General features: G+C 47.9%; 1 protein-coding gene across 6 annotated transcripts in view; it reads right to left on the bottom strand.

Annotated features, from left to right (window-relative positions):
• eif2ak4 (eukaryotic translation initiation factor 2 alpha kinase 4) overlaps positions 1 to 13,191 on the bottom strand; it is a 117,262-nt gene that overhangs the window by 77,004 nt on the left and 27,067 nt on the right. For all 6 annotated transcript variants that reach the window (XM_078406086.1, XM_078406089.1, XM_078406088.1 and 3 more), the window contains 3 exons: positions 9,418 to 9,578; positions 7,114 to 7,508; positions 2,346 to 2,418 (listed from right to left, as the gene is read on the bottom strand). In XM_078406086.1, the coding sequence (XP_078262212.1) occupies positions 2,346 to 2,418; positions 7,114 to 7,508; positions 9,418 to 9,578 (629 nt within the window). The remainder of the gene's footprint in view (positions 1 to 2,345; positions 2,419 to 7,113; positions 7,509 to 9,417; positions 9,579 to 13,191) is intronic.

Here is a 13,191-nt window from a genome sequence, read left to right as displayed (position 1 = left end):
TAAGGGGTAGGCCATTTAGAAACGGAGATGAGGAAAAACTTTTTCAGTCAGAGAGTTGTGAATCTGTGGAACTCTCCGCCTCAGAAGGCAATGGAGGCCAATTCTCTGAATGCATTCAAGAGAGAGCTAGATAGAGCTCTTAAGGATAGCGGTGTCAGGGGGTATGGGGAGAAGGCAGGAACAGGGTACATGGCTGATCATCCACAATCAGTACCCCGTTCCTGCCTTCTCCCCATACCCCCTGACTCCGCTATCCAAGCAAGTCGCTCCAGTCTTTCACCATTTCTAGCTGAATGTCCAGTGTCTTTTGTTTGTTGGTTATGTTCAGTCTTTAGTGTTTTGGTTTGAATTCCATAGTTCCTTTGTTTTGTTAGTTATGATCTGTTCAGTTTTTAGTTGAGGTCTGCAGATATTTTTGTGCTTTGCTCTGTCGCCATACAGCCTTTGCGCCTGAATAGAAAGTTTTGAAATGCTACTACTGGAGTCGGCAAATCATTGGGTATTCAGTCATCCTACAATCTTGGCGTAGTCGGCAGGGTCGCTGGAGGAATAACCCCCGAGAACATCGGACACCGCACCTAGGACTCCTCTTTGGTCCTTGGGCGCTGTCTGCTTCCTTGCGATCTTTGAAGAAGCTCAACGACCCATGAAAATATAAAATCATGAGAGCAATAGATCGGGTAGTCTTTTACCCAGAGTAGGGGAATCAAGGACCAGAGGACATAGGCTCATGGTGAAGGGGAAAAGATTTAATAGGAATCCGAGGGGTAACTTTTCCACACAGTGGGTGGTGGGTGACAATAGACAATAGATGCAGGAGGAGGCCATTCGGCCCTTCGAGCCAGCACCGCCATTCAATGTGATCATGGCTGATCATTCTCAATCAGTACCACGTTCCTGTATGGAACAAGCTGCCAGAGGAGGTAGTTGAGGCTGGGACTATCCCATCGTTTAACAGTTGGACAGGTACATGGATAGGACAGGTTTGGAGGGTTATGGACCAAGCGCAGGCAGGTGGGACTAGGGCAGCTGGGACATTGTTGGCCGGTGTGGGCGAGTTGGGCCGAAGGGCCTGTTTCCACGCTGTGTCACTCTCAGCAGGCTCGAGATCCCGAACAGCTCTGGCGGCAATCCGGAAAGCTTCCCCACCTGGTAAATAGGTCCACGACTCAAGACCCCACAAAACCTTTCAAGCAACATCTTGACAAGTAAAGGCAATGAGCAATTGCCCTCGATGGTGAAGGGCGGACAGGCCCCACCGGATATAACTGATAGGGAGGTTTTTGACAGATTGAAAGAGTTCATTGAACAACAATTTGACCTGCAAAAGACCCGAATGGAAATTGAACAAAAATATGATACCACCATACAAGCATTGTTCACAAGGTCATAAGTGATAGGAGTAGAATTAGGCCATTCGGCCCATCAAGTCTACTCCGCCATTCAATCATGGCTGATCTATCTCTCCCTTTCAACCCCATTCTCCTGCCTTTTCCTCATAACCCCTGACACCCGTACTGATCTAGAATCTGTCATTCTGCGCATTAAAAACACTCAATGACTTGGCCTCCACAGCCATTATGGCTCGATGGCTGTGGAGGCCAAGTCATTGAGTATTGTTAACGCTCAGGCTGGTGCAGATTCTTACAGAGTCCTACAGCGTGGAAACAGGCCCTTCCCTCCTCCCCTCACACACTCCAACCTCAGAACTCAGTCTGCAGAAGGGTCTCAACCCAAAAGGTCACCTGTCCATGGTCTCAGGGACGCTGCCTGACTCACTGAGTCACTCCAGCACTTTGTGTGCGTTCGTGTACTAACCGGCGTTTGCAGTTCTTTGTATCTTCATCTCAAGCGATGGTCATTGTTGTTGTCGCAGGCCAAAGATAGCATCAAGAAATACATGTAAATCTGGGCAGCATATCTACATGGAACAGAGTACTGCAGCGTCTATCATCACCTGCTGACTTAGAGGTGCAACTGAACAAAGCTGACCAGAAACACAATATTCCTGGGGAACATACTTGTTTAGTTTAGTTTAGTTTAGAGATACTGCGCGGAAACAGGCCCTTCAGCCCACCGAGTCCGCACCGACCAGCAATCCCCGCACATTAACACTATCCCACACACATTAGGGACAATTTACAATTATACCAAGTCAATTGACCTACAAACCCGTACGTCTTTGGAGTGTGGGAAGAAAGCGGAGCAACCAGAGAAAACCCACGCAGATCACGGGGAGAACGTGCAAACTCCGTACGGACAGCACCTGTAGTCGGGACTGAACCTGGGTCTCTGGCGCAGTAAGCGCTGTAAGGCAGCAACTCTGCCGCTGCCTATTTCCTTACCGTGGTGATGTTGTCACTGTTTTCATTGCCATTCTCAAAGATAATGTCACTGTCTGAATCACTATTGGTTTGCCTGTAAAACACAAAAAGGGCATTTGATGTACAACATCAAACAAACTTGGCAAATAAGAGGAAAAAAAAGGCCCTCGGGCAGAAGAATCTGTGCTCTATAATCAGAGGGGCATTGAATGAATGAATGAATGAATACGTTTATTGGCCAAGTATGTGCACATACAAGGAATGTTCCTTGGTTCTCCACTCGCAAGTAACAACATGAACATACAGTAAACAATAAAGCACAAAACATTAAAACATTAAGAATACAACATTACGGTTTAAACATGTGAGTGAAATAAACCAGAGCAAAAAGAGACGACAGACTTTTGGTCATTGAGTAGAGCTACTACTCATGGAAAAAAAGCTGTTTTTATGTCTGGCTGTGGCTGCTTTGACAGTCCGGATGGGCCCATGAGAGCAAATAGGAAATATGTGGAGGAAGGAACTACAGACGCTGGTTTAAACCGTAGACACAAAATGCTGGAGTAACTCAGCGGGACAGGCAGCATCTCTGGAGAGAAGGAATGGGCGATGTTTCGGGTCGAGACCCTTCTTCAGACTTCAGACAAGAAAATAAGTGGGGGGATCACTGAATGCGTTGAGAGCTGGCATAGACTCAATGGGCCGAATAGCCTCTTTCCTTGTCATAAGGGAATATGAGAAAATGAAGGGCTTTTGGGGGTGTTATTGTTGTAATGATTTTAATCCAGGCACTTGCACACCCCAGGACTTGATTAGGGTCTCATGAGAAAGGGCCTCCACAATGCCTTTCGAGCTTAACTGGAATTTAGAAGGATGAGAGGAGATCTTATCGAAACGTATAAGATTATTAAGGGGTTGGACACGTTAGAGGCAGGAAACATGTTCCCAAAGTTGGGGGAGTCCAGAACCAGGGGCCACAGTTTAAGAATAAGGGGTAGGCCATTTAGAACTGAGATGAGGAAAAACTTTTTCAGTCAGAGAGTTGTAAATCTGTGGAATTCTCTGCCTCAGAAGGCAGTGGAGGCCAATTCTCTGAATGTATTCAAGAGAGAGTTAGATAGAGCTCTTAAGGATAGCGGAGTCAGGGGGTATGGGGAGAAGGCAGGAACGGGGTACTGATTGAGAATGATCAGCCATGATCACATTGAATGGCGGTGCTGGTTCGAAAGGCCGAATGGCCTCCTCCTGCACCTATTGGCTATTGGCTATTGGCCCTGCCCACTTAACAAAATGCACAGGCTGATGCAGCAAACTCAGTCTGCTGGAACGATGGAAACATGTCTCACTAGTTAGAACATTGAGCAGCAGAGAAGAGGCCCTCTGGTCACAATGTCTGTGCCGAACATGATGCCAACATAAACTGATCTCTCCTCTTCGCACATGATCCATATCACTCCGTTCCCTGCATATCCACTTGCTTATCTAAGAGCCACTTTAATGCCACAACTGTACCTGTCTCCACTACACTGGCATCGTGTTCCAGTCACCCACCCTTTGAGCAAAATATTGTTAAAGTTCAATCCGTGCTATCAGACAACAAACCACATTAGACACCCGAAGAAAGTAACGATACCTTTTTATTCAGGCACGCAGGAGTGGGAGAGCAACCCTAAGTATGGCTGCATACTCGCCGTCCCTCGTGGTCCCACTACCCTGAATTGTGCACAGATGGTACATTTATACCCCAGAATTCACGGGTAGTTAATCATACACATTCCTCAGCACATTCCTCCACCACTTCTTATCTTTTCTGGCACCAGTTCTTGTCTGGATCAGACTTGTCTTTCTGTGTGGTTTTACTTAGCAATCCGGCGTCTTATCTTTTTATTCACAACACCTTGAATCTGTTTCTTTTGTCACGCACAACATCGCAATTTCAGCTAATCACAGTATTTTTCTTGTTCCCACATATTTCTTGCCCGAGTCATTCCTCTGCATGTACACCCTTAACCCTTTCAGTTTTAAAACTCTTTCAATACTTGTTCTGCACATCTCCTCTAAACTTTGCCCTCTCACCTTAAAGCCGTACCCTAAAGGTCTTTGACATTTCAAAGCCGTGTCGCACTAAGGCGATTTTAAGGCGACTGCCGGTGACTAGGCTGTCGCCGACAGTTCGCCGGGGTGTCGCGGGCATGATCGTGAGGAGTCTTCCAAGAATCGTAGTGGATCTCAGCGTGTCGCTGAGAAATCATCCGGAGTGAAATTTCTCGTCGACAGCTGGCTTGTCGCTAGGTATCGTTGCTTATTGCGGGCGCTGTCGCATGCTGTCCCCAGGTTTGCTAGTTTCTCTTAGATGCATTTAGAAGCACATAATACTAAAATAAGTAAAGTCATTTGAAGATACCATAAAATACGTGTTTAACCAATTTATTTACCGTCAGGACATTTGACAGGTAGATTGGAGGCGACAGTTTGACGGTCAGGTAAGCGTGGGAATTTTCGCGATGTTTATGGCCATCACCCATTACATTTAAAGTGGGCTCCCAGCCCAGATATGCAACCCAGAAACCAGAGGTGCATCTCCCGTACATTTTCAAAGAATGCCAACACGCCGCACAAAAATCCATTTAATCACTTTTTAAATTACATTTCTTAATACTGCCATTAGTAAACTGGAAGTCAATCCAGTTTATGCCTTGTTACAGTGAAGCTTGGTTTTCAAGTAACCCGGGCAAGATGTTATATTTCAAAACTCTCAAGGGCTTACCGACTTGTCAGTGATTTCAGCGAAAATGAGGACGCGGAGAAGCATTGACAGCGTGGGAATTTCGCGATGTTTCCGAAGACGGTGTAATCGCGACCTGACTCGGCATTGTCGTGGTCATTGTCGTCGGGTAAAAGAAAATTTCGGCAATCTGCTATGACTTTGACAGTCGCCTGCAGTCGCCTTAAAAATCGCCTAAGTGGCACAGGCCCTTTAGGGTAAAGGGGAGAGGTTTCTGACAGGATCAAGCCCTTTGGTCCACAGCATCTGTGCCGAACAGAGCGGCAAGACAAAGTCATAAGGTCATAAGTGATTGGAGTAGAATTAGGCCATTCGCCCATCAAGTCTGCTCCACCATTCAATCATGGCTGATCTATCTATCCTTGCCTGCCTGTGCATTGTTTCACACCCCTCTATTCCCTGCAAATCCACACGCCTGTCCAAAAGCCTCTTAAACACCACTCATGTATCTGCCTCCACCACAACCCCAGGCAGTGCTTTCCAGGCCCCCACCACCCAGTGTAAAAAAAACCTGCCCCACACAAATCTCCTTTGAATCTTGCTCCTCTCACCTTAAAGCTCTGCCTTCTAGTCGTTAGTATTTTTATCCTGGGAAAAAGCTTCTGACTGTCTATTGTACCTGTGCCTCTGGTCAAGTCAAGTCAAGTCAATTTTATTTGGATAGCACATTTAAAAACACCCCACGTTGACCAAAGTGCTGTACATCAGTTCAGGTACTAAGAAACGAACATACAATGGCACACAAACATAACAGCACATACATAAACAGTTCAACACTAGGCACCATAATACCTTAGGCCAGGGAAAGTGCATGAAAATATATTCTATCAGGTCTCTCCTCAACCTCCGGTATTGCTGGGAAAACAATTTGACTATCTCTTGTGTCCTGGACCAGGAGTACAGAAAATCTCCATTAACGACGGCATTCTCATAAGTCATAGAGTCACAGAGTGAAACAGTGTGGAAACAGGCCCTTCGGCCCAACTCGCCCACACGGCCCAACAATGTCCCAGCTACCCTAGTCCCACTTGCCTGCGCTTGGTCCATATCCCTCCCAACCTGTCCTATCCATGTACCTGTCCAACGGTTTCTTAAACTATGGGATAGTCCCAGCCTCAACTACCTACTCTGGCAGCTTGTTCCATACACCCACCACCCTCTGTGTGGAAAAGTTACCCCTCGGATTCCTATTAAATCTTTTCCCCTTTACCATGAAAGTGATAGGAGTAGAATTAGGCCATTCGGCCCATCGAGTCCACTCCGCCATTCAATCGTGGCTGATCTATCTCTCCCTCCTAACCCCATTCTCCTGCCTTCCCCCGTAACCTCCGACATCTGTACTGATCAAAAAAAAAATTGTTCCTTCCCACCCAAACCACCCCATCCCCAGGTACTTTCCCCTGCAACCGCAGGAGTTGCAACACCTGTCCCTTTATCTCCCCCCTCGACTCCATCTAAGGACCCAAACGGTCTTTCCAGGTGAGGCAGAGGTTCACCTGCACCTCCTCCAACTTCATTTATTGTATCCGCTGTTCCAGATGTCAACTTCTCTACATCAGTGAGACCAAACGCAGGCTCGGCGATCGTTTCGCTCAACACCTTCGCTCAGTCCGCCTTAACCTACCTGATCTCCCGGTGGCTCAGCACCAGTCTGACCTTTCTGTCCTGGGCCTCCTCCATTGTCATAGTGAGGCCCAGCACAAATTGGAGGAACAGCACCTCATATTTCGCTTGGGCAGCTTACACCCCAGCGGTATGAACATTGACTTCTCTAACTTCAGGTGGTTCCTCTGTTCCTCTCTTTCCCCCTCCTCCTCCCCAGTTCTCCCACTGTCTTCCTGTCTCCTACTACATCCTATCTTTGTCCCGCCCCCTCCCCTGACATCCCTGAAACGTCACCCGTTCCTTCTCTCCTGAGATGCTGCCTGACCTGCTGAGTTAATCCAGCATTTTGTGTCTACCTTCAAAAGTAAAATTCTGATCGTCCTGCATCATCATACTCACGGAAAAGATGCACAAAACACTTCTTCTTCCTCGTCGTCTTCATCACTCGACTGCCCGTCGCCACACTTCATGCTGGACGTTCTCTCAATCGACGTGCTCCACTCCACCGAGCTGGACGTCACAGCGGCCGGGTCGTTCTTTTCCACATCATCTGGCGAGCTCCCTTGACTCGGGAGGTCCGGCTCCGGAGTTTGCTGGCTGCTTTCGGCGGTTGTGTTCGGGGCGGCCTGGATTTCATGCTTCTCAATCCAGGCGTTGTAGTACCTGACAATGTTCTCATGGTTCAAGCGGGACAGCAGAGTCACCTCGCCCTTTATCCTGCGGAACTGCCTGCTGCTCGGGTTGACCAGAATGCGCTTCACTGCATAGTAGCAACCGTCCAATTTATTCTTTACCTAGAACGAAGCATAACGTGAACTTCACATAATGGCTTAAGATCATGCAGAATTGGAGAGTGGAATCACAAGGTATTCCCCAGGTACTTTCCCCTGCAACCGCAGGAGATGCAGCACCTGTTACTATACCTCCTCCCTCGACTCATAGAAAACATAGAAACATAGAAAATAGGTGCAGGAGGAGGCCATTTGGCCCTTCGAACCTGCACCGCCATTCAATATGATCATGGCTGATCATCCAACTCAGGTCCAATAAGAGGGATATAGACTAGGCCTAGACGGACAGCGGATAGTCCGTAACCTGTAAGGACTCATGTCCTTGCATGAGTCCTTTCAGGCGAGACAGAGGCTCACTTGCACCCCCTCCAACCTCACCTACTGTATCCGCTGTTCCAGGTGTGGGCTCTTCAACATCGGCGATGCCAAACGCAGATTGGACGATTGTTTCGCTGAACATCTCCGCTCAGTCCGTCTAGGCCTAGGTGATCTCCCAGTTGCTAAACACTTTAACTCCCCCTCCCATTCTGACCTTTCTGTCCTGGGCCTCCTCCACTGTCACAGAGTGAGGCCCAACGCAAATTGGAGGAACACCACCTCACATTTGGCTTGGGCAGCTTACACCCCAGCGGTATGAACATTGACTTCTCTAACTTCAAGTAACCCTTGCTTCCCCTCTCTCTCCATCCCTCCCCACCATTGCACTAGTTTCACTGTCGTCCTGGTGAGTTTCATTGTCTGTATAACTCATTTTCTCCTATCCCTCAGCCAACAATGGACCGTTGCCTTGATCATACGTTTTTGCATGGGTTTCGTTCATTTGTTCTATATCTCTCTCTGTACCTCCATCTATATCCCTCGTTTTCCTTTTCCCCAGACTAATTCTGAAGAAGGGTCTCGACCCGAAACGTCGCCTATTCCTTTTCTCCGGAGATGCTGCCTGACCCGTTGAGTTACTCCAGCTTTCTGTGTCTATCTTCGGTTTAAACTAGCATCTGCAGTTCCTTCCTACGCACACCACAGATGGAGATTTGTTTGTGATTACATATAAATAAGGTTTATCGAACATGGAACAGCACAAGAACAGGCCCTTTGACCCACAATGTCTGTGCTGAACATGATGCCAAAACCAAATCTTATCTGCCTGCACATAATCCATATCCCTCTAATCCCTGCATAACCATGTGCCTATCTAAAAGTCAGTCTCTTAAATGCCACTCTCATATCTATCTCAACCACCACCCCCTGCAGCACATTCCAGGCACCCACCACCCTCTGTGTAAAAAAACCTGCCCCATGCATCAAATCTTGACCCTCTCACCTTTGAGCTATGCCCTCTACCAAAGCTTACAGCGTGGAAACAGGCCCTTCGGCCCCTTGCCCACACTGGCCATCATGCCCCATCATATTGATAAGGAAGTGACTGTGAATGATTAGAAATTCAATTAAACCTTTGCTCTGTAAATGGGCGGCACGGTGGCGCAGCGGTAGAGTTGCTGCCTTACAGCGAATGCAGCGCCGGATACTCAGGTTCGATCCTGACTACGGGCGCCGTCTGTACGGAGTTTGTACGTTCTCCCCGTGACCTGTGTGGGTTTTCTCCGAGATCTTCGGTTTCCTCCCACACTCCAAAGACGTGCAGGTATGTAGGTTAATTGACTGGGTAAAATGTAAAAATTGTCCCTAGTGTGTGTGCGGACTCGGTGGGCCGAAGGGCCTGTTTCCGTGCTGTATCTCTAAATCTAAATCTAAACATCCGGACACAGCCTTTTGACACGGGATAGTGTGAGACAGTCCAGATATAAATATTGCAACAGGCTTCAATTAAGATATAGAGCGCAAACTAAGTAATGAATTTAAAAAACTACAGGACGCATACAGGAACCAGTTGAAGATTAGTACTTAAAATGACCTTGATTACGGCTCCAAAGGCTCCTTTGCCCAGAAGCTGCAGCTCCTCAAACTCCCTGTAATAGTGTGAAAGCTGTTTCTGGATGTCTGTGAAGAGTGAACCCTTCAGAAGCTGGCTGTTTAGGATAACCGATTCCGTACAGTCCGTCCCTCCGGCCAGATCTGAAAAGTGGAGAACAGAACAGTACAGCACAGGAAGAGAGGCCCTTCGGCCCACAATATCCACCTCTGAACATGATTCCAAGTTAAACTCTGCCCCCACATGCTCCACTGTGTATCCATGAACACCACCATTGTAGATACCTTCACAACCTGGCTGTGTGCTCCAAGTGCCACAACCAGGGGCCGCACAGTCTAAGGATAAAGGGGAGGCCATTTAAAACTGAGCTGAGAAAAAAACATTTGTCACCCAGAGAGTTGTGAATTTGTGGGATTCTCTGCTACAGAAGGCAGTAGAGGCCAATTCACTGGATGGATTTAAAAGAGAGTTAGAGCTCTCGGGCCTAGCGGAATCAAGGGATATGGGGAGAAGGCAGGCACGGGTTACTGATTGTGGATGATCAGCCATGATCACAATGAATGGCGGTGCTGGCTCGAAGGGCCGAATGGCCTCCTCCTGCACCTATTTCCTATGTTTCAATGTTTCTAAGTGCCCACCGCCCTTTACATAAAAACATTTCCTTTAAACTGTGCCCCTTTCACCTTAAAGCAATGGCCTCCAATATTTAATATCTCCATCCTAGAAAAAAGTTCTTGAGTGTCTATCCTGCCTATTCCTCTCATACGTTTATAAACCCATTAGATCATCACTCCACCACCAGTGCTGCAAACAAAAACATGCCCTGCCCTTGGAGCTAATACTGATAGCTAATCCCTTCTAATCCAGGCAGCATTCCAGTAAAACCTCTTCTGCACCCTCTCCAAAGTCTCCACACCCACCCTTCCTTGGAGTTATAAAGGATATATGGTGACTAAAACTGCACATCCTGCTCCAACTGTCAGAGGGTGGTTCGTCCGCTCGAATGTCAGACGACGCAGCTCGCTGTTGGCTTTTGCCGCCGTCTAACGTTGACAGAATTGGTCGCCCGACGCGTTACAGAGTGCACTGTGTGGCCGTTTGCGGGGATCGCCACGAGGAGGCTTCTGTCATGCTCCCAGAGCGTGGTGAATCTGTGGGACCCACTGCCACGGAAGGCTGTGGCGGCCAAGTCAATCGATACTTTAACGGCAGAGGTTCTTGATTGGTACGGGCGCCAGGGGTTATAGGGAGAAGGCTGGAGAATGGAGTTAGGGGGGAGAGAGAGGTCAGCCGTGATTTGAATGGCGGAGTAGACTTAAGGGACTGCTCCTATCGCTAATGAGCCTATGAACTGCGGCATATCCCAAGTCCTGTAAAGCTTCAAGGTAACTTCCTGACTATTGTGCTCAATCCTCTGATCGATGAAAGCCATCCTTCTTTACCACTCGATCCACTTGTGTGCCACTTTCAGGTAGCTGTGGACTTGGACACCAAGGTCCCTCAGTGCTGCAATGGTGTTACGGGTCTTGCCAGAATGTAAATACTTTCCCCTATATTCCCCATCCCATGTCTTCCACCCCGTCCTGGCAACATCCTTGTACACTTTGAAGCGTGGAGAAATAGGCAAGTGGTATAAACAACAGTAAGATATTGCCAACAGCCTCAAGGGCAGTATTTGAAAAATATGGTATTTAAAGGATCTGGACTGATGGTTAAAATGGAAGACAACTGGAACAAGGGCTGGGCAGAGCAAAACTAATACAAAAGTGTCATTTCACATTAAGTAGCACAGAGGGTGGTGCAGTGGTAGAGTTACTGCCTTACAGTGCCAGAGACCCGGGTTCCATCCTGACCATGGGTGCTGTCTGTGTGTAGTTTGCATGCTCTGCCTGTGACCGTGTGCGTTTTCTCCGGGTGCTCCGGTTTACTCCCACATTCCAAAGACATGCAGGTTTGAAGGTCAATTTAGTTTAGTTTAGTTTAGAGATACAGCGCGGAAACAGGCCCTTCGGCCCACCGGGTCCGCGCCGACCAGCGATCCCCGCACATTAACACTATCCCACACACACTAGGGACAGTTTTTACATTTACCAAGCCAATTAACCTACAAACCTGTACGGCTTTGGAGTGTGGGAGGAAACCGAAGATCTCGGAGAAAACCCACGCAGGTCACGGGGAGAACGTACAAACTCCGTACGGACAGCGCCCGTAGTCGGGATCGTAGTTGGGATCGAATCCGGGTGTCCGGCACTGCATTCGCTGTAAGGCATCAACTCTTAATTGGCTTCTATCAAACAATTGTCCCCCGTGTGCAGGGCACAACTAGTGTATGGGTGATTGTTGATCGGCGCAGACATGGTGGGCCTGTTTCCATGCTGCATCTCTAAAACTAAATTAAAACTAGCAGGAATATTATTAAAAAGTTGAAGCATTAGACGATGTAGGCCACCAAGTCCGAGTGGCGGACCTGTTGGCAAGGATACTCGACAGGGGAGACCGAAGTCTGGAAGAGCCGTAGTGGTCGGTGACTCCATAGTCCGAGGGACGGACAGAAGATTCTGTGGCAGCAGGAGGGACTTGAGGATGGTCTGTTGCCTCCCTGGTGCCAGGGTTCAACACAGAAAATCCTAGTGAGGGAAGGCGATCAACCTGAAGTCGTTGTGCACGTGGGCACGAATGACGTCGGGCGGAAGAGGAAGGAGGTGCTACAGCGGGAGTTTAGAGAGTTGGGGAAAGCACTGAGAAGTAGGACGTCGAAGGTAGTTATCTCTGGACTGCTACCGGTACCTCGTGCTGGTGAGGCCAGGAACAGAGAGATAGAGGGTATGAATTTATGGCTGAGGGGCTGGTGCAGAGAGCAGGGATTTAGATTTCTGGACCACTGGGATCTCTTCTGGGCTAGGGGTGACTTGTACAAAAGGGACGGGTTGCATCTTAACAGCAGGGGGACAAACATTCTGGCAGGCAGGTTTGCTAGTGTGACACCTGTGGCTTTAAACTAAGTAGTGGGGGGGAGGGGTTAACAAATTGTGAATATGAAGATGAGGTAAAAGGGAATACAGGAGATATTGCAAAAGACTCTCGGAAGAATGGGAACAGAAGTTCTAGAGGGGAAAAGAAATTAAGGGCAGGGCCAATTGTGAACGATGTGAGAGGGGAGGTAAATACAGAAGTTAAAGTGTTGTACTTAAATGCGCGTAGTATAAAAAATAAAGTGGATGAGCTTGAGGCTCAGTTAGTCATGGGCAAGTATGATGTTGTAGGGATCACTGAGACATGGCTACAAGAGGACCAGGGCTGGGAACTGAATATTCAGGGGTATACAACGTATAGAAAAGACAGACAGGTGGGCAGAGGGGGTGGGGTTGCTCTGATGGTAAGGAATGATATTCATTCCCTTGCAAGGGGTGACATAGAATCAGGAGATGTTGAATCAGTATGGATAGAAATGAGAAATTGTAAGGGTAAAAAGACCCTAATGGGAGTTATCTATAGGCCCCCAAACAGTAGCCTCGACATAGGGTGCAAGTTGAATCAGGAGATAAAATTGGCGTGTCAAAAATGTAATGCTACAGTGGTTATGGGAGATTTCAACATGCAGGTAGACTGGGAAAATCATGTTGGAAATGGACCCCAGGAAAGAGAGTTTGTAGAGTGCCTTCGAGATGGATTCTTAGAACAGCTTGTACTGGAGCCTACCAGGGAGAAGGCAATTCTGGATTTAGTGTTGTGTAATGATCCTGATCTGATAAGGGG

Source organism: Rhinoraja longicauda, chromosome 10, assembly GCF_053455715.1.
Source record: "Rhinoraja longicauda isolate Sanriku21f chromosome 10, sRhiLon1.1, whole genome shotgun sequence".
Lineage (NCBI taxonomy): Eukaryota > Metazoa > Chordata > Chondrichthyes > Rajiformes > Arhynchobatidae > Rhinoraja > Rhinoraja longicauda.
Note: the sequence above shows the minus strand (reverse complement) of the source record. Positions and strands in the feature narration are given on the sequence as shown.